Source organism: Thrips palmi, unplaced genomic scaffold, assembly GCF_012932325.1.
Source record: "Thrips palmi isolate BJ-2018 unplaced genomic scaffold, TpBJ-2018v1 HiC_scaffold_19, whole genome shotgun sequence".
Lineage (NCBI taxonomy): Eukaryota > Metazoa > Arthropoda > Insecta > Thysanoptera > Thripidae > Thrips > Thrips palmi.
This window is the reverse complement of record NW_023144628.1, coordinates 2,535,453-2,561,302: the sequence shown is the minus strand read 5'-3', so window position 1 is coordinate 2,561,302 and position 25,850 is coordinate 2,535,453. Positions and strand designations below refer to the sequence as shown.

Here is a 25,850-nt window from a genome sequence, read left to right as displayed (position 1 = left end):
GGCGCCCCTGCCGGTGCCTCTGCGGCACGTGCCCGCCTCCAGGCTGCCGTCCATCCCGGAGAAGAAGGCCCAGCGGATGGACGTGAGCGGCGCCCTGCCCGAGCCGCTGCCTGCCTGTGAGTCGAGCGGCAGATCGCCCGCACCGCCGTGCCCCTCGTTGCACTTGTGTCGCGCCGCCCTGCCGGTTTGAGCGTCGTCTAAACGCGCGCCTGGCTTTGGCTTTGTTGCAGACTGGGAGGCCCGGATCGACAGCCACGGCAGGATATTCTACATCGACCACGTGACCCGCACCACGACGTGGACGCGACCCGCCGCCAACTCCAGCCGGTCGCCCAGGCCAGCCAGCAACGAGCTGCAGCGCCAGCAGCTGGATCGGAGGTACTGTACAGTGTGCTCGCCACTGGAGGAGCATTCACCCCTTCCCTGCTGCCCGTGCAATGAGACCTCGGTAATCACTTCGCCCACTATGCTGTCTGCCAGGTACCAGAGCATCCGCCGCACCATCACGTCCAGGCAGTTGGACGAGGAGGAAGGCGCCGTGGGTGGAGCGGTCGCGGAGCCCGGGCCCGCTGGTCACGTGCCTCAGCACGATGCCGCCACCAGTAGCAGCAGCAGCAACAGCTGCAGCAGCAGCAGGAGCAACAGCGGCGGCACTGTGCCCATCACCGCCATGACCCCCATGGCACCGCCGACTGCCTCTGCTCCGCCTCCTCCCGCGACGCCCTCGTCCTCTGTGGCCGCCATGGCTTCCAGCTCCCTCGCGCACCCTGGCCACGGCGCGCACGCCGCGCACGCCGCGCACGCCGGCACCAGCAACGGCATCATGCTGCAGAACGGAGCACCACTGGGGCCCTGGGTGGCCAGCACTGCCAGCACCAGCGGGATGGCCCAGAGTGTTCATGCCGGAGTCGACAGGGAGTCCCTCAACTTTACGCCTGGAGTCAAATTCATTTGTCGGGCTGACTTTTTCACCCTCCTTCATATGAATCAGGTACGTAAAAATCCAACTTTCTCTTAAATACCAAAAAAAAAAAAAAAAAAGGTTGGGAAAATGGCATAGTTTCATTACTTTAATTCAACCTTTCATATTTTTTTGTACAGGAGGCTCTTGCTCTCTACAACAGAAATGGCTCACTAAAACACATGATCTCTAAAATTAGGAGAGACCCAACGTGGTTTGAACGTTATCAACATAATAAGGACCTTGTTCTACTAGTCAATTTATTTGCCGATACTACTAGAGATCTGCCCAGAGGCTGGGAGACCAAATTCGACAGATATGGAAAGGTATGGATGATTTTATTTTGTAATTTGATTGCCTGTTGTCTGTTGTCAATGCCTACATTCCATTTTTACCCCTTTAATCTTACTACTACCAGTCTATCTATTTCCTTATGTGTCTGATATATCTCATACCTCTGCCTTCTCCTTTCACCCTCACTTCATCAGCAATTCTTCATTGACCATAAAACAAAAACAACTACGTTCATGGATCCTCGTGTACCCACTGAACTGCATAAATTTTTATTAATGGGAGCACGGCGACGAAGCCGTTCTGCAGGAGAGGAGGAGTTGAATCGAGTGCGAGTGAGTTCAGAATTTGGTTTTGACCAGTAGGGTTTGATTAGAAATCGCCTTCAATCAAGTGGCTTTTGATAGAACGTTTTGTTTTCGTAGTTTCTGATTTTCTCCTGTACACTTAGTTATTTCCTCTGAATCATTATCCAATTTTTGATCTTCTGGCACAGTCTTCTGTAGAAAATATTTTGTTAATGAATATTATATTTTCTTTCACCCATCTTAACTTTACTAAAGACCAATCAACTGAGAACATTGTTTGTGGTAGTACTGCGTGTGCAATTTCACCCACATCCCTTGTGTTGTTGCCTATGATAGAGATTCTTATTTTTACGAACATACAGTAGGGGTCTGATTATTTTTCTAGATTTTGTGTAGACAATGTGTAGCAATGATTTTTCCTTTGTAAACTGTTTTTCACCACCACCTCTCTGAACTCTTAGCTCGTTCTTTTTTCTTGTATTTTTATTCTTGTTTGCTCATGCTATGAATGATGTACTGTAGACTTTTATTTTATCACAATAATCAGTACTCCTTTTTGTTAGTAATGTTTTACTCATTTTGCTTTTCAAGGTATTCATTACGACTGAGTACGCTGCACCCTTTTTCATTTTTTCCAGAATGATATTTTGTCAAATTTGTTGTAACCGAAGCGTTAAATTTTCAGGCGCCCGCCCCACCGCCGCGCCCTGCCGCGGGCCACGCCGCCGTGGCCATGGGGCGGCACGCGCAGCCCGCCGTGGTGGACATCCCCACGGCCTACAACGAGAAGGTGGTGGCCTTCCTGCGCCAGCCCAACATCATGGACATCCTGCGGGAGCGCCACTCGCTCGTGGGCTCCAGCCAGGCGCTGCGCGACAAGGTGAACGCCGTGCGCGTGGAGGGGACCGCCGCCCTGGACCGCATGAGCGACGACATCCACCTCACCATCCTCCTGAGGTAAGGCTGAGTTCTGAGTCGGGGAGCGCCCGGTGGATAGGCCACCTATTCGACACCAGCCGGCGGCCTGCGGGCCGCGCGCCGCCCGACGGGCAGGCAGCCCATCGCACTCGCCGCAGAGTGGAGGGGGAGGCAGGGGATGGGTGGGAGGGATGGGGAGGGTCTGCTAGAGATTGGAGTCTTGTCCTACCCCACAGTGGGGTAGTACTTACTTACACATGCTTGAGACGCTTGGGATATGTGCTGATCCTGAGCAGTGCCATGTGTACACTGATTGCTTTTGGGTCCGCCGATTCGAGCGACGCCAATGTGCCCTAGGAAGGAAGCAGGAGGCCACCGTTTGGGCGTGTCGTCGGCGTGTCGTCGGCGTGTCGCCGGCGTGTCGTCGGCGTGTCGCCGGCGTGTCGTCTCGCACGCCATCGAATTGGCGCTCGGTATCATCGGCCCGGCGACGGTCCGGTCGTGTTGGCGGAGGGAAAGTGCACACCCCGCTGGCCTAGGCGTCCGGGGGCAACCACCCTGGCCGCTGGCCGTCTGCCGGTCTGCCCGGTCCAGAGGGCACCGTTACTCGAGCGGCGATAGCGCGCAGGGCCGGCATGGCGCAAGGAAGGGCTTTTTGTTCTCCGCTCAATGGCTCTGTTGTGACGCGACGCACAGCACTGCTAGCACTGCGCGCGGCGACGGGCCGATTTAGGGACGGTCCGTGGTGTCCGTTCGGAGCGCTTCGGAGGCATGACCCCTGGCCTGGCCGGGCCTGGCAGGCAAGGCAGCCGGGAGCTTGGCCGTGCGGTATCGTTGCAACCTCACCTTGTTGCGTTGCCGTTCGCGCCGACGCTCCGAGACCGCGTGCGTCCTTTTCGGCGGCGCGCGCCAATTTCTTTACTGCTTTGTTTGGGTCCAGAGTCCAGGTCGCGTACGCCGTAGGGCATTTGCGGCGTTCCTCGCTCGCGCGGTTACATGTAATCGCTAAAACAAACAGGCGCAGCGCGCAGCGCCCGGCATCGGACGGAACGGGCCGCGGGTGCGTGGCGGCGCCCTGGCCTGCATGCTAACGCAGTGTGCCACCGGGGCGCGCCGCCAGGCCAGGTCAAGCAAGCAAAGCACGGGCGAGATAAAGAGGAGAAATGCGAAAAAAGGATTTTGGATGCGGAAACGTACGGCGCGCACGTTGGCGACAGTGCGCTACTCTACGCGGGCGGAGAGATCGCCAACCCTGCTGCGTGTCCTCGACCTCGACCCACACGACGACAACATCATGGACAATCGCAGCAATCGCAGCGTTGAATAGGTGGGCCGCTTGGCAGGGGTCCGCAGGCAGGGTCCTTGGTCTTTCGGGGACGTCGCGTCCCTCACCGTCACCCTCACCTGCCGGACGGTGTTTGCATCTCAATCCACGGGGACGGGGAGGACGGGACGGGCCCGCGGCGGCCGAGGTGTCCGTCGGGGCCGCGCCGAGGGGGGCTGCAGTTGGACTGCAGTTGTGCTGCATTTGTGCCTCCGCCGTCTCGGCGGCCCTATAGGGGAGATCCGTGTTCGGACACGAAAACACGACGACGCCCCCACCCTGCCCGGTGTGTGCGCTGTGCACTGCGCGCCGTGTGCAGGCGCACGCGCTGCCGCAGCGCCGCATTGTTGTTGGCCTCGAGAAAGGCGCGGCCACGGCCATGGCGCGGCCCGGCCACCCCGCGAAGGCGAAGCAGTCGTGCTTCCAGGAGAAACGGCGACAATGCTGCAGCAGGTGGCCTGGCTGCCTGGCTGTGGGGCGCGTCTTTCGTCCTTGGCTTCGGGAAGCTTCGCGAGAAGGGGGGTCGCGTCGCGCCGCGACTCGGCAGGCCGTGGACATGCGTGGCTGTGTCGCCGTAGACGGCGAGGGCCTTGGGGCCGGCGCCGCGGACCGTGTCCCAGTGCTGCGTCCCCGGCGGCGGGGCGAAGGCGAAACTGGAGCCCCCGCGGGGAGGGCGTGGGGGGCGGGGGCGTGAACTCGCGTGAACCCCAGGCCGTGTGTCCCTTGGCGTTTCGCGAAAACGGCCAGGGCTCCGCTCCCTGCCCGTGGCAGCAGCGGCAGCAGCTCGCCACATTCTGGGCGGATTAGTCGGGCGATCATCCCAGGTCGCCACGCCTATGTCGCCACGGTGCTGAAATCGGACGCCGCCCTGGGTGCTGGGCGGGGCTGCGTGCGGCCCGCGTCGGCCCGCGGCGGGGGCGATGTGGCGGCCCCGACCTCCGTGCTCTGGAGGAAACTGGAAGGAGCTTGGGCTCCGGTTACACGCACACACACGCACGCACACCGTTTGACACGACTATTCATTCAATCCCGCCGGCCGGCTGCTGCCGTGCGTTGCCGCGTCGCGGTGCCCCGTCGCGTTTCGCGCTCCACTGCCAACGCGATCGCGAATGAAAATAAAAGGGAAAAGGAGCAGGAACCGTCTGGGAAGCTGCGTGCTTTGGGTGTGTCCGCAGTGCCCGTCCGCCGGTGGGTGCATGCCCTACCCGCGGCGTACCGTCGGCGGCGGCGGTCGAGAGTGTCCTCCAGACTCGTTAGCGACTAATTCGCCCGGCCGCTCCAAAACGGTGCGCCGCGTGAAGAGGTGGTCACTTTCGCCCTGCTCGCTGCGGCCGTGTTTTCGGAGTGGTGCCCGAACAGGGAACAGTGAACAGAGGGAACCGGGCCGGTGCGAGCGGCGCGTCGCCTAATGCCGTCCACGCCGTCCACGCCCATCCCGGCTGATATTTTTCCGGCTGTCTCCGAGGCGCGCGGCGCGCGGCGCGCGGGCAGGGCGGTCTCGGTGACCTCCGCCGTTCCCCGGGCCGCCTCCGAAAGCGGTGCGCGGCCCGCGAGGCGCTGCGAGGCCTAGAGGCGCGTAAAACGACGACGGTCGGATGTGAGGCGCGGCGTGGCGGGCCGAGCGGCGGGCCAGCCAGGTGCCAGGACTGCCAGGTACGCAATGCGAGCGCCGAGCGGGCACCGCGAGCGGCACTCGGGCGCTGCACCTTCTTCGAGTGACAAGAAAAAGGTGGCACTTTTTTGCCATTGTAGTGTCCCCTCCCATTATGGAGAAAACGCTCTTGTTATCCGAGGTGATAACTGCACCGTGCGGCCCGGCACGGACTCAAGCCTTTTTTGTCGTTTTTGTCCATTTCTCCTGAAGAACGGAAAAGTGTGTGTTTTTTCGACAGAAAAGGGTTTTTTCACTTGTTTTTTCGTGGCTGTATTTTTACGGGCCTGTTTCCGATCTACACGTGGTGGAGGGAGGGGCACGGCACGCCCAGGGCTGCGTTCGCGTCGGAAACATAAACTGGGCCTTCATTTGCACTGCGGCCTAGGAGCGTCTCCCTGCCGGTCAGCCCGGTCGGCCCCGCGAAGCTCGAAGCGCGAAGCTCGAAGCGCGAAGCACGCGAGGCTCGCCAAGCGGAATGGCGAAGCGAGCGACAAGGGCGACAGGTGCAGGGGGTGATGAAGCACGCACTTGGCAGAGCAGGTGGGCCCGGCCCGGCGTCTCGGACACTAACTCGGTGAACGACTCGCGTCCGTTCGATTTCCCGCGCGTCTGTGTCCTTTGTGCTCGCCGCTGTTGCCAACCGGAAGGCGCCGGCCGCGCCCCGCCCCTCCCCGCCGTGGGCCGTTGGGCGCGGGATGGGCGCCGGTGCGCGCGCACGTGGCCCCCGGTGTGCACGTGCAAGTCGGCCGCCTCGCCGCGGCCAGCCAGGCAGTGGTCGACGGGTTGGCCAGCCCGTCGCCGCGTCGCCGTCCACCCCAGAGAGCCCCGGCCGCCGCGCCCCGCCGCCGGCTTTGGCCGCTCTGGCCTGGCCTATCGGATGTCCGCGCGACCTCTAGCTAGGCGGCCCGCCGGCCCGCCGGCCTGCTTGACGCGGTCCCGCCGAAAACGCGCCGCTCTTTGTGTCCAGGAGGAACGGCGGGAAAACAATCAGCTGTAGCGCTGGCGGCGGCTGGCGGGCAGGTGGCGCCGCCCCGCGCCCCGCCCTGCCTTGTCCTCCGCGAGGACGCCGTCGAAGAAAGCCTGCGCGGGGCGCGGTGCCTCACGACGCCAAGCTTGTTGTGTTTGTCAATGGCAGGCTGAGGTGGCCGTTGTCTCCTGAAGTGAAAGCCCCCGGGGCTGGGCTGCCATGGGCTGCCATGGGCGGCAGGGCGACGACGCGGAGCCGTACGCCGGCCATGCCCAAATGTGTCTCCCCGGCCAGCCAATTACTATCGACTTTAGTGCCGCGCCACGGCGGCCGGTAGTTTGGTCGCCCCGCCCCGCCCCGCTCCCCCGCCCCGCCCCGCCATTCACGGAGCGGCCCGACGAGGCAGCGATGTGCGATATGTCCCGGCGCCCGTTAGCGCGCGTTAGCACCAGCGTGGAGTCGAAGAATGGTTTTTGCTGTTTGTCGGCTTTGCGGGTCTGGCAGGCGCCCTGCGATAGGGCAGCCGAGCGGTCTGGCGTTGCAGCGTTGCAGCCCTCGCGACGAGGAGGCCAGGCCAGGCCAGGCCAGCCGGCCCGCGGGGTGGGCGGGGCACGGCGTCACGGCGGCGCCGAATACCGTCGGCGTCCCGTCCTTGTAGGGCGTGTTGACGGACACGGCGCTGCTTGGCGCTGCTTGGCGAAACGAACGTGCCACACACAGACACACATGCCCAGGTCGAACCCCGACCCCCGGCTGCCGATGCCCTCCGGATTGAACTGGACTGGGCGTTGTGGCGGCGTCCGCGGTCCTCGTCATCGCCCTCGGTTCTTCGGATTGGCGGCCCCGCTATGGACACATGATGCGTGGTCAAGATGGTCGCCGTCTTGCTCGCGGACTTTCGCCGCTTGCGTTTTATTCCCGTATGTTTTGCTGGCGTCGCGCGAAGTCCCTCAGCGCCGTGGCGACGGCAACGGCCTCCGCCCCGGACTTCTGGACCGGATAAACGCTGATTATGGTTTTCAGTGTTGGGTTTCGCAGCCGCAGCCCCCGCAGCCCCACACTCCGCTTTCCCCCGGGGCCGGCGAATCTGCTGGGGGCTGCTGAATTCTTAGACATCCTTGTTGGTTTCCGAGCGCGCGCGCGAGTGTGTGTGTATGTGCGTGCGTGCGTGTGGCAGCTCAGCCTGCGCGTCTCTTGTAATGATTCATGATGCTGTTCTCGTCTCTCTCGCACCCTTGCCGCCCGCCCCGTCGCCAGCGTGTGTGCGAGAGAGAGCGCGGTGTTTATAGTTTGGGGCATGCCCTGCGCCCTGCGCTGCTGCTGGCCCCGCCGTCGCGCCGTCCCGCCGTTCGGGGAATGCAAGAGGCGCAGCCCCGGCCGGCCCCGGCCGGGCTCTGAATGCTTTGTGCAAGGGTTGTGTCGTTGTGTCTCAGCGCCATGTGTATCGGAACGCCGATCGGGGAGGCCGGGCCGCGCGGGGCCGCCAGGGGGTGGCGTGGCGCCACTCCAGGTAGAGTACAGACCCAGTACGGAGTACGCCACCGAGGGCAACGAGGGAGGGTCCCCCACGCGCCGGCCAGCCAGTTGTTTCGTGTCAGGGCGCGCATTGTTTGACTGTGCCAGCTCGAGGGGCTTGGGGCCCTTCCCAGCTCGCCCTGCTGCGTTGGAGTGCCGGCCGAGTGAGTGAGAGGTTCCATGAGGTGCTCGAGTGGCGGCCCTGCGCTGCGCTGGACGGATAAGTGGCCGCCGCGGTGGCCTCGGACGGCGAGCAGCTCGCCATGGCTGCAGCCTTGCAGCCCACCAGGCCGGCGACGACGTGACGACAGCCACACTTTCGGCCAACACACTGACGCCGAGGGAAACGGGTTGCAGGGGTTGGCGTCGGTCGCCAAGGTGTCAGTGTGAGGGCCTGGAGGCACTTGTTGATGCGGGCGACCCCTTGAAGGGCGGGGCGGGGCCGGCTGTGCTGGCTGCTCGGCACCAAGCTGAAAATGCCAGTGTGCATGCTGACACACATGCAACCCCCCGCCCCCTCCCAGCCAGCTCCCAGCCACACACACACACAGCCGTCTTTATCAGCCAGCGAGTGGCCATTCTCCGCGCTCAGGTCCCTCTCTCCCCCTCCCCCTTTCCCTCACAGTATATTCGTTTGAGTTGGCGCGCAACTTCTGGCATCCCCTTGTTACTTGCACCTTGCTTCGTACCAATGAAGGCATCACACAGGACTGCGTGCGCGCGTTGCTCGCGGCGTCGCGCGTCGCTGCGGCGTGCCCCGCGCGCGGACAGACGCGGACGTATTTCGAGTGAGCGATAAAATACCTCAAACTGGCACACGCTCTCCTACGCTTTGCGAGCGCGCTGCGGCTGTTTATTCCGTTTTTCCTGCCGTCTGGAATTATGACGTCAGACCGGCCGGCCCGAGCTTCGGCCGCGAGACATTCTCATACTTTGTCGCTCTGTCTGTCTGGACGGTTCCGCCATTGTTGGGCACGACAGTCGGCGCCTCCTTCCGCGTGTGTGTGCGCGTGTGTGTGTGTCGCTGCATTTTGATGGCCGCGCTAGGAAAAGTGGTGTGGAACACTGTGGAACAGACACTTTTGCGGAATTGGAACGGCCGTCCCACGCGCACTCACACAGTCTCGACGCGGCGGCAAGTGCAAACACTACCTAGTGTGTTATACGTGATGAGCGCGGCGATGAAGCGCAGCCGAGGCAGCGAGAAAGAGACAGAGGAGAGAGTGAGAGAGGGGCGAGCGGCGCGAATAAAGTTGTCGGGACGCGGTGGACCTACGCCTGGCCGCGTGACACGTAAACGGTTGAGGGACCCAGAAGGGCGGAAGGAAATCGTGTGGCCGACGTGGCCGACGTGGCCGTGTGCGCGAGTGTGTTTGCCAGTGTGTGTGCGTGCTGCAGAAGCCCACTTTGGCGGGATTGCTCTTGGGAAGGTCCTTGCTGCGCACGTAATGCCCCCCGGCATTCCGACCAGGTGCCTCCAGCGCCTACAGCAGCCCTGCCGTGCCACGCCGTGTCGTTAAGGGAAATCTCTTTATTTTCGCAGTCGTGCTGTTTGTTTGCGTCTCGGACATTTTATTTGCCGGTCCGCGTGTGTTTTGACGAGCGTTTGGTCCGTTGGCGGCCCCTGGTATGCGGCCCTCTATTCCCTGCATGACGCGTTTGACGGCCAACAAGCGTTTGCGCGCATGTCAAGCAGCCCGGCCGTGACGCGGCTCGCGGCAGGACACACCCGCTGAATGGAAATGCCACGACGATTCCGTGGAGGCTGTGGAAACGTGGAAACGCTGTCGTGTCGTAGGTTCGGAGGATTTCGATCGTCTTTCATTGAGAGGCAGCGGGGCCGCACTCCTATTGGAGGATTCGCCTGAGTCTCAGGATTTCCCGCCCGGTTTCGACCGTTCGATTGTTTGGCCGGAAAGTCACTGCGCGGCCTCCGGCAACGCTCCGCGCTCCGCCACGCCCTGGCGGGGCTGCCGGTGGCTGCCGGGTAATGAGTAATTGAAAAGATAATGGGCCGCACACACACACACACACACACAGTCACACACGGACACACAAAAACTGACACTCTGACGACACTGATTGTGATTCACCCGAATCGCGGAACATGCGGCTGGCGTGCTGGCGGGCCTAGCCTTGTTTGCGAACGGAAGCTGCGGGGCACGCCGAGGCGCAGTATGTACTGCCACCACACGTCGTCTCCGTGTCGCCGACGCCCTGAATGTGTCTCCGCGTGCCTCCGCCTTGCCAGGAGCCGCCCACCCGGCACCGCGCTGCCCAGCCGTCTAGGGCCGTGGAGTGCAGTGCACAGTGCAGGGCTCTCGATCCGCCTCGCGCCTCGCGTGAGTCACCCGCGGATCATTCCCAACAGCCGAGCGTCGTCGCCCTGTCTCTCTCGCACCCGAACGGGGCGCTCCTTGAGTGCGAGAGAGAGAGAGAGACTACCGGTAGCGGCGCAGCGGCGCATCCGAAGCCCCAAGCGCCGCGTCGACACCGTGTCGACACGCTATCGAACAAAGGGCCTATCTTCCTCGTCCGGCTCCAGATTGTGGTCAAGGAAACGCGGATTAGGCGGCTTATTTCGGCCTCTCGGGTGGAGGTGCGGGGCATGCGTCGCAGCGCCACGACAACGCGCACTCGGACAGACAGACAGACACACAGACAGACAGACAGACACTCTCACACACACTCACACACACACTCTCACACACACACACACACACACGGCGGGGAAGTCCGACCATGCGCACAGGCGCAGTGTGCCACTCGTCCGGTCCAGTAGAAAAACGTTTCTGTTTTGACGCCACGGCGGTTTTGGCACAGCGGTGCGCGCGCGGCGCGGCGCGGCGCTCAGGGGCTTGGCTAGCTTGGCCAGGGGTCAGGCCGCAAGGACGGAGCGGTGCAGGCGGTGCAGGCAGTGCCGCACCTTGCAGCAGGTTGGCGCTTTGGCGCTTTACTGCAGGTGTGTGTGTGTGTGTGTGGTTATCACTCAAACCGGCTGCCTCCAGCCGGCCCGTGACTGCGCATGTAGGAGCAGTAAGTAAGAAGTCCGCATCCGCGTGTGTGGTGGCGGTGACGGAGTGACGGACCAGCCCAACAAGTGCATGGCGATGCCGGCCGCGTGTCCCGCCGCTCTGCCGGCCGTGCAATCGGGGCGAAACGGCGAATCAATGAAACGCACGCACGCACACACTCTGGCACACACACACACACTAATACAAACACCGGTACAGACACAAACACGGAAGGAAATAATTGATCTTGGATGTCGTTCCCGTGTGCGATGCGCGCGAAGCGTCGCGTCGACGCGCTCGTGTGTGTCTCCGGCGGCCGACGCCCCGCCCCGCCCCGGTGCCGACGCCCCTGCCTGCAGGCCCTCCATCAAGGGCAAGGGCTTGGTCCAGGGCCGGACGGTCCACGCCGCATCGTCCTTGGCGGCACGCTGCGGCTCTGCGGCTCGCCACGGCCCGCACCGCCCAGGCTGGCTGGCCGTCGTCGCGCACCCCGCGGATTCTATTTTCGGCCCGTCTGCGGCCGCCGCCGGGGTTCGAACCCGCGGACCCGCGACGTCCGCGTCCAGAGTGCAGTCCCGGCCCGCCAACGACTGGACCGATCCATCGCCGGCACGCATGGGGCCTCGCAGTGGACCTAGCAGTGGCCACGCCCGGGGCATTGTGTTTGTTTGTTCCAATTGGCGAGTGAAATGCCGCGCTGACGGGGTGGGGTGGGGCGGCCTGCCCCTCCCGGAAGGCCCCTGCCACGGCCCGCCATGGCCCGCCATCGCCATGCCCTGTAGGGCCCCGCCACCGTGCACCGCCAGCACCGCCAGACCCGCGCGCCGGGCAACACGTGTGTCCAGGCGATGTTCGAGGGCCCCGATGCGGGCAGGCCGAGTGAGCGAGCGAGTGCGTTCGCGCGCGCGCTCGCTCGCTCGCCTGCTTTTATCTAGGGTCACTGGTCGACGACACAGCTGCGAGTTTTCACGGATGTTTCGAAGCGAAGTGCAGCAAAGCGCAGCAAAGCGCAGCAAAGCGCAGCAAAGCGCAGCAAAGCGCATAGACGAAGCGCATAGGCGAAGCGCGAAGCAATCGCGGCGTTTTGGCGGGAAAAGACGCTCGGCGGCGTTCGACGCGTTCATTTGCATGCAATATCGCGCCGTGTGTCTGTGTGTTTGTGTGTGTGTGAATGTATGTGTACAGTGTGTGTGTGCGCGCGTATGTGTCGCGGCACAGCGGGCCCTAAAGCGTCGCACGGCACCGAAGCGAAACCGGATGCGGCGATTTCGGTGTGAGACCTCCTTCGTCTTTTTATCAGTAGGATGTGTGTGTACGTACTGTACTTGCCAAAAGAACAAACGGAGGTGTCCACAAAATGACAAGTTTGTTGGCCGTTTGGCCTTTTGGCCGTGCTGTTCCGGGGGCAGATTCGGCAACATTGCGCCGCCGCCCCCGCCAGCCCCACCTCAATGGCAGACGCAGCAGGTAAAAAGGCTGAAGGAGTGCCGATGCACCGATGCAATGACGCGCACTTTCGCTCGTCGCCAAAATAATGCTGGTCGCTGATTTTGTTGGGATCGAGTAAAATGCGCGAAACCGTGGCCGCGGGGAGGCCGCGCCGCATTGTGGCGTCGACGGGGTGGTCCGGCCCGGACCCCTGGAGGAAAGGAAGAAAGGGGTGGTGCCCTTGGTGGCGGAGCAGCGGAGCCCCGGACGGGGGCGGGGACGCCGGGGATGATGGTGTCCGTGGTGCTGCTGGCGGGCGGCCGGGTTGCCGGGGCGGGGTGGGGGCGGGGCGGGCCTCGGCTCCTTGCCGCCGCGCCGCGCTCCGCCGCGTCGGCCGGCTCCGACCTCCTCCTCCTCCGTCACCACCACTCCACTCACTCCACACTCAGTTCAGTCAGCAGTCAGTCGCGCACAAGTTGTCGCGGGGCGAGGTAGTGCCGTGCTGCAGTCGCCGTGCCGTGACCGCCGTGACGCGTCGTGGTGCCCAACGCACTCGTTGGCGTTCCCCCGCGTGCCGTGCGTGCCGCGTGTGCGAGGTGGCCGTCGTCGCCGACGTCGCGAGCGCGCCGGGCCTGTCCAGGGCCCTCCTCCCCGAGGTGATGGTCCCGCCCCCGCAGCCCCAGCAGCACCATGGGATTTGTAACGAAGATGTTCGGGATTGTGTTCAGCCTGTAAGTGCCGTCGATGTCGTGTGTCTCTGTCGGGAGGTGTCTCTGAGTCTCCCCGGTCTTGGACCATGCCGCCCTTGTGGAGAAATTTTCAGTTGCAAAAACATTGTGGCGGGGAAGTCCCAATATTTATTGCTGTGACATGCACATTTGCTTTCAATAATCGTGCCCAGGAAAGGACACTCTATTTCGAAGTGTTCGGTAGTTGTCACTGGTGTGGCGGTTGGTTCTTGGCCCGTGAGGACAAGTTCGGGGCCCGGTGGCCGCCGATACGGGCGAAGTCCAGCGGGCGGTGGCGGCGGGGCGGCGGGGCGGCGGGGCGGTGGGGCGGTCAGGGGGCCAGGGCTTGGCCGCCTTTCCTTGACCTGTTGCACCTTCGTAATCGCGGGGAGGGCGTAGTCGTAGTGGATCTGTCCGTGACTGAGATGGTGACGGGGTTCGTGGCTGAGTCCGCGCTCGGGTCTGTGACTGGGTCGGTGGGGTGCGTCGTGCGGCTCGGGCGGGCCGAGCTATTCCTGTCACTTGAGTGGGAATGCATCGCGCATCGCACGCATCTGCATCAGGGCCGCGTCGGCCGCGTTGCCACGCTGGGGGCAGTTGGGCCGCGCGTGCCAAAGCCGAGAGCGGCGTGGCCGCCCAGTGACCGCCACACCACCGCCTTCCTTGGCGTCCTTTTTCTCGAAAAAAAAAAAACGCCCCTCTAGTGTCCTTTTGGCTGCGGGATGAGCTCCTCGCAGCTCGTGCCTCCCTACCGGCCGTGCCCGTGGAGGCAATGACAGGACGCGGAGTGAAGGCGAGCCAGGCAAAGCAAGGCAAAGCTGCCTTTGACACGTCTCCTCGTCCTACTCACGTTCAGTCAGGGAGGAGGCAGGCAGCCAGGCAAGGCAGCCAGGCAGCCGCTCGACATTTTGACAGGCAGCAGTGTCGACTTCTTTTGATTTACTACGGCCAATTGTCTGTAGTAGTGAGGGAGGAGACGAGGTAAGATGGAGAGGGCGGGGGAGTGGGGGGCACCGGGGCACCGCACCGTAGGTTTGGGGTCGTCCTTGGCCGGAGGAGACAATCCTCCCCGTCCAGTGTCCATCCCACCATCCCGTCTCCGGACAGGGAACGGGCGGGCACCGCGGCACGCCAGCAGGCTGGAGCTGAAGGCCTGCCTGCACGCAGTCGAGGCGAAGAGCACACAGTGCACGCAGCAACGCAGCAGTGGCGCAGCAGTCGTTGCACTGTTGTTGCACTGCTGCCGTCCAGTTGGTTCGCGGCAACGGATTTTCGCCGCCTCGCCGCCCCGCCACCCTTCACCTCTCACCGCGCGCTCCTGTGCACCTGCCCGCCGGTCGGCGCAGTCGGCGCGCCCGAGTGTGTAGTACCGGTAGCAGCCCCCCCCCCCCCACTCCTCTCCGTCACGCCTCCTTATCACAGGACGTCGTGTTGCTGATTTATGCCCCCCCCTTTTTCTCCACCTTCCTCCCACACACACTGCGTGCGTGTGTAAGTGTTCGTGGAGATCGCGATCGCGCGCGATTCAAAAACTTTTCGTTTTTATGAAAAAGTTGAAATGGAAATGACGCCGTCAGGCAGATGTCGTGCGTCGCCGCAGAGGGTAATCGAGTCAAACACAATCGGGATCGGCGTCTTGTCGTCACGACGATACTGCACCGTGAATTACTGGGGTTGTCGAACCCGTTTCTGATAATGTGGAAGGATTGGCGTTTTGTGTTTCTTTTGCGTGCGTGCGTGTGTGTTTTGGTGTGGGTGTGTGAGTGAGTCCGCGTGCGTCGAAAGGATGAGTGTCAATCTCGGCGGGGCGGGGCGGGGCGGGGCGGGGCCCGGCGGTGCGATAGAACTCATCGAGGCACACCGCGAAAGCCGTCTCGTTTATTTGCAGGCGGATGTTGCGTTCCCGCGAAGGACAGGCGACAAAAGCCGGACACTCTGTGTGGGTGTGCATGCGATAACGAGAGCCATACGTTAAACTTTATATGGTCACAATTTATCATATGGATACACGGAGCGAAATTGGGGGCTTGGAAAAGGAAACCCGAAAACCGACAGCCCCGCCGCGCCGTGCTAACAGCGGCGTCGTCGCGCACGGCGTGCAGCGCGTGCTCCGCGCAGCACTCTGCGGGACGCACGGCGTCAACGGGACGGGCGTACGTACGTGTAATTGGCTGTGAAATTAGAAAGGACCTTGGTTCGAGCGGCCTGCCAGGTCTGCCAGGCCTGCCGCTTCTCGCATCGCCGTGTTTTCATTCCAGTCGGACGCGTTTTCGTATAAATATTTTTTTCCGCGCCTTTATCGTCGCTTGCATGGCGCTTGCCCAGTGCGACCGGCGCGTCTCGTCGGCCGTGTCGGCCGCAATGCAAACGAACTAACTAAGAGATCCTCGCAATCTCTGTCCCCCTCCGCCGCCGCCGCCCCCGCGAGCCGAGCCGAGCCGCGGCGACGCGGCGCGGCCATTTGAATGCTTCGCCTTTTTCCGGCCCGCGGCGCGTTTTGCCGCTCTTTCTCTCTCGCACCCACGCCGCGCTCCGCGTCGAGTCGAGTGCGGCGCGTCGATCATCGCGCTGCCGCTGTCCGCTCCGCGCCGCGCCGTCCATTCATTCTTTCCCACGGGGCTCTCCGAGTGGACGCCGCTTACGCGTTTACACGCTCGCACACTGTGCAACCGGCACGACTGGATGCAGTTCGCTTTTCACCCCTCCGCTTTTCTCGCCGTTTTCCTTGCCGCTTCCTCGTCGTTTCCCACTTTCCCGACGAGCGAGCGGCGTATACCTCGCCGCACGCCGCATGCATTTATGGATGGGCGCGGCCCTGCCGCCCTGTCCCTGCTAGTCCCTGCGCCGCCGCCCTGCCGGCCCGTTACGCATTTAGCGACGGAAAAAAGTGCAACAAGGGTCTATTTGGGCGCCGGGCCCTGCCGGTCTGCTTGCTGTGCTTACTCTTGCATGCAGGCGGTTGCGCGTTGCGTTCTGCAGGGGCGCGGGGCGCGGGGTTTCGGCCCGCTGGTATGCCCCCCCCCCTCCTCCCCGACGCTGCTCACACTGTGCCCACACTGGTGACAGAGGATTCCCGGCAGCTGGCCGCGGATGCACCGCCTGCACCGCCTGCAGCTGTTGCAGTGCTGCAGCAGAATGCAGATGAGGCGGCCGTTTTGCATTGATATGTTTGCGTTCCGCGGAGACGCTTGTTATAGGGGGATTTGGAGACGTCGCGCACCTGCTGTGCAGTGTGCTGTGCAGTCGCACGAGTCGGCCGCCCCGCCTGCAGTGCCCTGGCAGTGCCTGCGGTAGCCGCGTCGTCGGCTAAGCCCTTCTCGTGCTGCGCGGGGAGGGCTCGGAACTTTGACGGGGACCACCCCGCGCGGAGTGTCGCAAGCTGACGGGCGGCGCTGGTTCGTCGAGGCGCCCTGCCCGCCTTGCCCTGACGGTGCGGCGCGGTGCGGCCCCGCCGACACTTGGACACGCGGACACTTGGGTCGGCGCCGCTGCTTTATGTGTGCCCGGCCTGCCCCTTTGATCCCCTGGCTGGCTGGCCTCTAGGCGCCTCCAGGCTGGCCTTGATTGGCGCCGCGTATGGCCTGATGGCCGTCGTAGGCCTGGCCGTAGGCCTGGCCGCACTCGCGCACTGGCCGCAGGGGCCGCAGCGCCAAGGCTGCTGGATGCGGGCTGGCGCCTCGAGCACCGCCTCTGCGCACCGCGGCTTCGACGGCCTGCTCGCGGCCCGGGCCGCCACTCCGCCACCGCCGTGCGCCGAGCGCCGTGCGCCGTGCGCCTGCCACCGCGCGCCTGGGCCGCGCCAACTCACGCCGGCGCGGGGGTTGCCTACCCAGCGCGGCGCACCGCCGCGGACGCTCCTCGCTCCGCCGTCGTCGAGCTCGTCGTGTGGCCGCTCTCCGGGCTGGAGTTCGAGCCTCGGCGACGGCGGCCTCGTTTCTCTCTCTCTCTCGCACGTCCGCCTGCACTCCGAGCGGGGCGTGCGCGATCGGGTGCAGCGCACTGCGCCTCGGTGCCTTGCCCTTTTTTATGGCCGATGTGTGTGCGTGTTGCGTCGCGGCCTCGCGGGACAGGACGTTGAGGAGGACGGGCATGGCGGGCCTTGCGGCCTGTTTGTTTACACCCGGGGGCACGCGCCTTGCGCCCTGCGCCTTGCAGCAAGGCGAAGCAAGGCGAAGCAAGGCGTGTGGGTGGCGGTGGCGCAGTGCCTCGATTCTCTCATAGCGGCGTACTAGCGGGTGTGGTGCGGCGGACGTGACCGCTGCACTGGAAACTGTGGCTGTCGCGCCGAAATGCGCGCGCCCTTTTCCCCCTTCGTGGCGTCCGTCCGTCTGTCTGTCTGTCTGTCTGTCTGTCTGTCTGTCTGTCTGTCTGTCTGTCTGTCTGTCTGTGTGTCTGTTGGTTTCGGCCCTTGGCCCCACGCGTGGCGTGGCGCGCTGCGGCGCGCTGCGGGGTCTACGTACGATTTCCCAATGCGTCCGTCCGTCCGTGGCGTCGTCGGTGTCGGTCCGTTGGATGATTACCCGCTCACTTCACACAGGCGGCGCCGCTGTGCCGCGGTGCGCGAGGCGTCCCGGCCGTCGCCTGCACTTGACTGCGCCGCGTGGCGTCACTCGCCGCACTTGGAATCTCAATCGGAATCGGAATGTGACGTCACCCTCGCGGTGTGGTGGCCACGGCGTCCGCACTTAGTGCCGCCCCCGCCTCGGCATTGCCTCGGCACTGTCGCGCACTGAAATGGGCGGCAAGGCGACGTCGGTAGCCGCGCCTCCGCCCATTACCCGCCCATCGCCGGATTGCTAGATTGCCAGATTGCCAGCCGATGTCGTGGTTTATTTATTTGGGGCCTCGGGTTCCTCGGCCAGCCTGTAGCGCGTAGGCCATTACGTCGAATTATAGCACGGCGCGGCAGGGCGGCAGGGCGGCCGGGCCCTGTCATTGCCTGAACCCTTCTTGCCGGCTACCCTCTCTCGCACCCGTGTGGCCGCCATGCCCTCCATGGCGTCCGCCGGGGCTTGGGGGTCGGCGTCCAGCCCTTCCGCCCGGCCCGCACACACACTGCACTGCACCCTGTAGGACGGGTGGACGGGGCCTTTTGCCGGTGTTTGTTTGCATACGCTTTGCAGCTCGAATGGCGTCGCAGGCGTGGCAGAGGCCGGCCTGGGCGCGCCGTGCTGCGCGATGCGATGCGATTTGCACGTAAATGGCGGTCCGGGTCGCCGTGTCGCCGTGTCGCCGTGGGGGCGGGGGAGCAGAGCTTTTCAAGGCTCTGTGCCGTGCTCTGCGAGTCGAGGCTTTTCGAAGGGCGCGACACTGACGGGACGAGCCACCCGCTTTTGTCTCCGAGCCGTCCGTCCCTTGGAACCCGGCCTTGGAACCCAGTCTGTCAGTTGGGTTGCCTACCCGACCTCGGGCAGGCGGCGGGGCCGGGCGGCCGCGCCTGTGCGTTGGGTTGCCTAACACTCCGGCGGTCATCGACACACTGTCTGACGTGCTTGTCCTGTTTGTTGCAGCCTGTTCGAGCAGGAGATCATGAGCTACGTGCCCGCCGTGCCGTCCAACGCGCGGTCTCCGCAACTGTCGCCGCAGGCTAGCCCCGGCCTGTCCCGGGCCAACGCCAGGGCGCCCGCGCCCTACCGCAGGGACTTCGAGGCCAAGCTCAGGAACTTCTACCGGAAGCTGGAGTCCAAGGGATACGGCCAGGGCCCGGGGAAGCTCAAGTAAGTGCATCCAAAGCACCCAATGGATGCCTTTATTCTTGAATTCTGTATATTTTTAATAGAGGCCTTACATTTTTATTTGCCTTGCCCAATTATTGATTTGTTTTTTCTTGTTTTGCAGGTTGCACATTAGACGCGATCACCTCCTCGAGGATGCTTTTAGTAAAATAATGGCGGCCTCAAAGAAAGATCTTCAGAAATGTAAACTTTACATAACCTTTGATCGAGAGGAAGGTCTTGATTATGGAGGCCCATCCAGGGAATTCTTTTTCTTGCTTTCGAGGGAGCTCTTTAATCCTTACTACGGCCTCTTCGAGTATTCTGCCAATGACACATACACAGTTCAGGTGTCGCCCATGTCTGCATTTGTTGACAACCATCATGAATGGTAAGTGTCCCCTGCCAACTGTTTTAAACCAAAACATGGCCATCTAATTTTTTCCATTTATTAACCTTATTAGTGGACTTTCTTTCTTACATGTTTTTCTCCTTTTGTTGTAGGTTTAGGTTTAGTGGCCGTGTTTTAGGGCTGGCTTTGGTTCATCAATACCTGCTGGATGCCTTTTTCACACGCCCTTTCTACAAAGCACTTCTCAGATTGTAAGTAAAATACTTATTTCAACCCTTTTGTATTTTCTGGTTTTTACCATCCTTTCATGATTGGTTTCTTTTACTTATATCTTTTTCATTACAGACCAGTATCTCTTAGTGACTTGGAGTCACTTGATGCAGAGTTCCATCAAAGCTTACTGTGGATTAAAGAAAATGACATTTCCTCTGAGGTATTGGACCTCACATTTGCTGTGACAGAGGAAGTATTCGGACAAGTGGTGGAAAGAGAGCTTAAACCTGGAGGTCGTAATGTGACAGTTAGTGAAGCTAATAAAAAGGTAAGTTTTGGTCAAATTTTAAGAAACTTTAAAAAAATGTTACAATTTTAGAAAATTGTTTGATTAAATGTCCTTCTTTTAAAATTTTAGGACTATTTGGAGAGAGTTGTGCGGTGGAGGCTGGAACGAGGAGTTTCAGAACAAACAGACTCATTGGTTAGAGGGTTTTATGAAGTTGTTGATCCTCGTCTTGTATCAGTATTTGATGCTCGAGAGCTTGAGCTTGTGATAGCTGGCACAGCTGAAATAGATTTAGCTGACTGGCGGAAAAATACTGAATATAGATCTGGTAAGCAATTTTTAATTTTTTACTTTTTAATCTTGTGATGCCTGAGTACTTGGATCTTGGTACATAAAGTTGTTTTTTTTTAGGTTACCATGATAGTCATCATGTTATGCAGTGGTTTTGGTCTGCTATTGAGCGTTTCAGCAATGAACAAAGACTAAGGCTATTACAGTTTGTGACTGGGACATCCAGTATCCCATATGAAGGGTTTGCAGCTCTTCGAGGTTCCACTGGCCCAAGAAAGTTTTGTATTGAGAAGTGGGGAAAGCCTAATAGCCTGCCAAGGTACTTGCCATTTTCATATAGTGTGTTGGGAAAATTCCTTGAAACTGGACCTTGACTAATTTCTCTAAATTTTTGTTTCCTTTCCAGAGCCCATACATGCTTCAACCGCTTGGATTTACCACCTTATCCTACTCCTGAAATTCTTTATGAGAAACTACTCCTTGCTGTTGAGGAAACCAACACATTTGGCATTGAATAAGAAGAGTGATATATGTAGTCATAGATAACAGTATTTACTCAAACAAGGTCCATGGGTACATTGATGCTGTGAAGAGAAATAGTTATACCAAAAACTCTCTGGCTGTGTTAATGAGAACTGTGACTGTCCTGTTCATGGCTAAGAGTCTTCTTGTTGGCAGGAGACTTTCTAAACTTATGAATGACACAATATACTGTTCAGGTTCACTCAGTTGAGGTTCTCAGCCGTTTGTGGTATACTTGTGATAAGCAAGAGCTTTTGAATTATGTAGTTATAAATAATATTCCAGGTCTTAAATTTCTGTTTGGAAGGTAATGATATTTTTTCTCTAGGAGTTCTTTATGAAAAGGTTAAATCTTCCAAGTCTGTCTGACCTCTTAATGTTTTGCAACTTCAGTGTTTTGGAACACAGTTAATTTCTGTACTGCATTCATTGTTGAATGTTATTCAAATGGCTTATAGAGTAGATACATTTTATTTATTTTCCGTCTAGTCATTTAAATTTTGTACATTGTTAAGAAGTTTAAAATCAAACTTCAGAGCATTTGTGAATGGATTTTATGATATGTTCTTCCACTTTGCAGTTCTGAATCTTCTAAGTTCAAGGTGTTTGATCTATTCTTCTATTTACCCACCCCAAATTATGTATTCCTGTACTTTCTTGTTTTCATTAGTTATAGAAAGTTTTAAAATTCTAAACTTGTGTCATTTGTATTTATAATTGCACGAGTGTACCCTTTTTTCCTGAATGAATTGCAAAGTATGCTTGTAGAGGTGCAAAATATCTGTATTTATTCCAGTGTGTCAGACCAAATATTATCTGCTCTTGCATGACTTGCAGAATATTGAAGTGTAGTTATCTAAGTCATACTCAACCACTACTTTCTTTGTATGTGTGAGTAGCCAGATACGCCTTCTCTTTAGAAATAAGAAATGACTGCCTGTTTATGTAGAGAAATCTAGTTTAAGTTAATTTAGTCTCAAATCGATGAAATATGTAGTTATTTGCAAATGTATAAATTTGTCTTGAAGCGATGCTTGGAGTTGTGGCCAATGTTTTGATGGAGCATTGAGTGACATCTATTCACTCTTTTCTTTTTGGATGTGTCCTAAATTGTGTCTATGGGATTCAAAATGAAATACCTAATGCCATTTTGACACACCCTAGGTCTTTTTGCTGTAGCATCAAAAGTACCGTCCATGAGAAAATTGTTTAAACAAAAGAAATTTTTAGCAAGAAGTCTTACTCACATATGTGACAGACTGTAGACCCCCCTTCCCCCTAAAAATTGTAATTCCCATTTTAAAATATAACTGATCCAGAAGGACTTGTGAGTTGTAGGTAGCAAATTTTTAAAGGTGAAATTTGTTTTTTACTTACTTCAAGAACTCTAGAAAGAAACTAGAATTCATGCTATTAAACATGAATCGGGGATGTGCCAGTTTTACTTCAGACTATATTTTCCTAAAATTATTGAATAGACACAAGGTATGTCACTTTGGTTGGGGACAATGATGCTGATTTTTATTTCAGCTATAGCAAATTGATTTGTTTTGTATATTTCCATCATTAATATTGTAGAAACACTTACATGTGAATCATAAATCAGCTGTTGATAATTATGATCAAGATTTCAGATGTTACTTTTCAGATGTTGGCTTTTGTCCAAAATTTTCTTCTTCCATTTCCAAACACTTGAGTGACTCGCGTGAATGTCTTGTGTTGTTTTATATAAGAACATATTTAACAATGGCAGGTTTTCCTTTTGGTGTGCTTCAAACACATTTATCATTTGTTCAATACTAAGATCTGCCAAAGGCAGAACCCATAAATTATATGCAAAATAGTACAATTAGCTATAATATTTATTTATTTACTCTAGTTGCCCGTAGAAATAAGGAGGAGCAAATCAAAACAAATGCAATCTTAATTTTCATGAACTGGAACTAAACAATCATCTTACAGGGTTTATGGACATTTTAAGATGAGAATATGAGATTGTACCTTCAAATTTGACCACAGGCACAAAACAATCAATTCACTTATTTCAATGGTTTTCTTGTATTGCCTGGGCACTTCCATTTTTTTTGGTGTGAATCCTACAAGTGTGTTGATTTGCTCATCAATCTTACATCCAGGTGGGATTTTGTTTGATTAATGAAAGTTTGTACATAGATCAATGGATTTTGGCTTAAGAGTGAGTTTGCAGTTGTTCCGCAAAGTCTATTCCTCCGTTTGCTAACATAAGTTATCTTTATTTTGACTTGCCTCTAAGCTGTTTTATAAGTGAATATGTTTTATTGTTGAGTAATTTTAGATGTGTGATTTATGTTTACAGATGCTAGTCACTATATGTCTGAAGGACTTGCACTGTCCGGTAAGACAAACATTGTCTCTGTCAATGTCTTTATGTTTCTTGTTTTTTACTTTTGTTTGTATTAAACTTAAACAATACAAGGGAAAACCTGTTTTATTTTATGTCTTTAAATATACCTGACATCCAATGAAATTTGAGAAATCATGACCACACGACTCACACAACACAGTGCCCTGAAACGTTTCAAATTGCGCGGTGAAGGAGTACCAATGACACCACGCTCAAGCTAAGAGGGTTTATTCATTCAACCACGGAATGAGCGAGACACAAACGTCTTATTCTATGAAAGAAAATGTCACAGTGTGCCCACCCTATGGTCATGATATGACGCGAAAGTTATCCATAAGTGCCTAATCTTTCCAGCTATTCGCGGTTTGTTATGCTTACAGTGGCAGCACCGAAACTTTCAAACTCAACTGTCTGCTCCGCGTTGCAGCAGGTGGTCGTGGTGGGGGTCCTGGGAGGTGGTGGAGTAGGAGTGGGAGTGGGGCAGGGGAGGGGGAGGGGCAGGGAGGGAGGAAATGGGATGAGTCAGTCGTGTCGTAGCGGGCGACCACGGAGGTTGTACCGAATGCGTGGACGTCTGCTGCCCATTGTTTATGTTGTGTTCGGACGTATGGATTCTTCTTTTCTGTGAGACTGGTGAACCGAAAAGTGTGTTGCCGCGAACGCTGAGCCCACTCGACCGGAGACAGCCCTGTGCAGGGAATTCCGAGCGGGCTGAACGCTTCATAACCCCAGCGCCAAACAACCGCCGGAGCCGAGCCGACACTTTGTTTGGTGCTTGGTTACCTCGGCCTCGGCGTCAGTTGGAGCTCCGCGCTGTAACGGTCGTGTTGTGGCAGTGGTGGACATGTAAATTTTCTTTGCCGGACCGATTTCTGCAGATCTGGAATAAGTGTTCATCCCTGTGACAAAGTTGAAGTCTTGTAAAACATTTTTTCCAAGATGGCTAAATTCAGTTTTGGTGCTGGTATTTCATTGAATACCAACCACGACGGTCTGCTGAGTGTTTCCGAAGAGTTCCTGTCTTCACTCATCAAGAACGAGCCTATCTCCAACTACTACCATGTCGAGCAAACACCGTTCGCGAGGTGAGTGTGCTTAGCAACCCGTTCGTCGCGGGCTGTGCCCGGCTGTGCCGCTGTGCCTCACAGCTGGATGAGTTGCGCGTCGCTCCAGTAGAGGTTATGTACAGTCCTGTGGGAAAGCTGCGTTCATCGGCCCCTCCCCCCGCGGCCGTTGGGCCGTTGACATGTTGCTGGTTTTGGTGTCGGCCGGTGTCAGCAGGAACTTTACCCACCGTTATCAATTTGGCTGCTCCTCGATTTCGGCTGTCAGTTCTTGCTGCTTTTATACGCCTCCATACATTCAAAAGTAACCGCCGCCAACGGTCGGTGTAACGGCCAAACCCCTGGATCCGACCCAACCCGCACGGAGCGCTGCCGCTGAAATTCACGTCGAAACAGTCACAAAGTCTGTCTACATTATCTGGCATTTCTCTAAAAAGTTGGCTATCTGAAAGTTTCTTTTCTTTTCAAAGGAAATGTAAAATTTTGAGGAAACATAATCCATTTGTTTGCACCACACACGTATTTCAATTCCAACCTGTCATGCAATGGTATTATTAATTTGATTGCTCCTTCTTATATGTTGAAACGATTTTTGTCTCATTTTATCCTTTCCCATTTTTTCCCTCGACGCTTGGATTTAAAAAAAATATTTTCTTTGTCACCCTGCCGAGCGCCTGGCGTTTCGAAACGAAATTGGCAGCCCGGGCTGCCTCCAGGGCCTCCAGGGCCTCCAGGGCCTCCAGGGCACCTGTCACACCGGCCTCGCCTCCCTCTTTGTCCTCGCAAGCCAATCAAGGCCGCGCGGATGACAGCGTAGGGCCGTGTGAGTTTACCGTTGTGCGGTGCAGGGACTAGCAGGGTCTACACTGGACACCCCCCTCCCCCTCTTTTCTGTTCCGGTCATCGCCCGCGGTGGCAGCACGCTGGGTCAAGCAAGTGCCCCAGCCTGGGCTCCCGTGTGGGGGAGGGGGAGGGGGCGCTAAGCTCCCCGAGGCGCTTTAGGCGCCCCCTTCGCCACCCTTCGACACGAAGCCTTCGCACTCGCACCTCCGCAGACTGAACCCGAGAGTCGTTTGGCATGGGGCGTCCCGTGCAGGTGCGAGTGAGGCGAAGCGACAGAGACGACTTTGGGAGCGACGGCGCGTTCCTTCGGAGTCGCCCATCCTGGGCATCGCATAGGCAGGCAGGCCGGCCGGCCGGCCGCTGGCGTGTTATTTGCCAATCACAGCGCGCTGCTTTTATTGGAGTTAATCTGGTCGGAATCCGAGTCGGCCGGCCGGTGCGACGGCGTCCTCGTAAAAGACGACGACGCCCTCGGCCACGGCGAGGAAGGCCCCGGGGTGGCTTCGCCGCGGCTCCGCGGCGCCACTCTTGCACACCGCTGGCATTATCCTGGCGAAATGACACGCCGGCGCGGCGCGCCAGTGTCCGGCGGACTACTTATTGGAGGGACAATGTGCCAAGTCCGCCCCGGGCCCCGGGGCGCTGGCGGGAAGGGGGGCGGGGCGGCCGTGCCGGCGGCCTGATCGCCGCGCTGTCTCTCTCGCACCCCTACGGGACGCCCCTCGAGTGCGAGAGAGAAAGGCAAGTTCTCGGAGTGGGCCTGCAGCCCCCCGGGCCGGGGCGGCCAGGGCGGCCGGGGCCGTCTTGGCATGCGGGCCAAACCTGACGGACGGGGCGGCCTGGAGGAGGAGAAGAAGGTTAAGGTCCACTCCAGGGGCCGTTACACTGTTAAACTGTTACACTGCTGTGTCGTGCTGCCAAGTGGGCTGGCTGCCTGGCTGACTGACTCACCTGTCGGCCACCATATGCACGCGGGAATGAATCAAACTCGGGGCGGATCGGCTGGCGGGGCGTACAGTACACGTAGCGCGTAGCCAGGCGGGATGGAAGGATTGAAAATAAGATGAGGAG

General features: G+C 58.4%; 2 protein-coding genes across 3 annotated transcripts in view; both read left to right on the top strand.

Moving 5' to 3' along the window:
- LOC117645974 (E3 ubiquitin-protein ligase HECW2) lies at positions 1-22,959 on the top strand. 2 transcript variants are annotated; one of them, XM_034386562.1, is made up of 12 exons: positions 1-116; positions 231-378; positions 481-991; positions 1,102-1,287; positions 2,246-2,517; positions 18,619-18,825; positions 18,947-19,213; positions 19,327-19,425; positions 19,520-19,715; positions 19,806-20,004; positions 20,088-20,286; positions 20,374-22,959. In XM_034386562.1, exons 1-12 carry the CDS (start codon positions 77-79, stop codon positions 20,483-20,485), a joined length of 2,436 nt encoding a protein of 811 aa, XP_034242453.1. In that variant the 5' UTR covers positions 1-76; the 3' UTR covers positions 20,486-22,959. The 2 variants fall into 2 exon arrangements, with proteins under 2 accessions (XP_034242453.1, XP_034242455.1); XM_034386564.1 differs by lacking the exons at positions 1-116; positions 231-378; positions 481-991; positions 1,102-1,287; positions 2,246-2,517 and adding an exon at positions 13,025-13,111.
- A 439-nt stretch (positions 22,960-23,398) lies between these two features.
- The window catches only part of LOC117645981 (serine/threonine-protein kinase 17A-like), a 43,109-nt gene continuing 40,657 nt past the window's right edge, over positions 23,399-25,850 (top strand). The window contains exon 1 of the mRNA XM_034386578.1: positions 23,399-23,957. Within this exon, the coding sequence (XP_034242469.1) occupies positions 23,812-23,957 (146 nt within the window). The 5' untranslated portion in view covers positions 23,399-23,811. The remainder of the gene's footprint in view (positions 23,958-25,850) is intronic.

Coding starts and splice junctions, on each gene's coding strand:
- LOC117645974 (XM_034386562.1), top strand. CDS start 77: ATGGACGTGAGCGGCGCCCTGCCCGAGCCGCTGCCTGCCT. Junction 18,826..18,946: donor CAGGGCCCGGGGAAGCTCAA/GTAAGTGCATCC, acceptor CTTGTTTTGCAG/GTTGCACATTAGACGCGATC. Junction 20,005..20,087: donor AAATACTGAATATAGATCTG/GTAAGCAATTTT, acceptor GTTTTTTTTTAG/GTTACCATGATAGTCATCAT.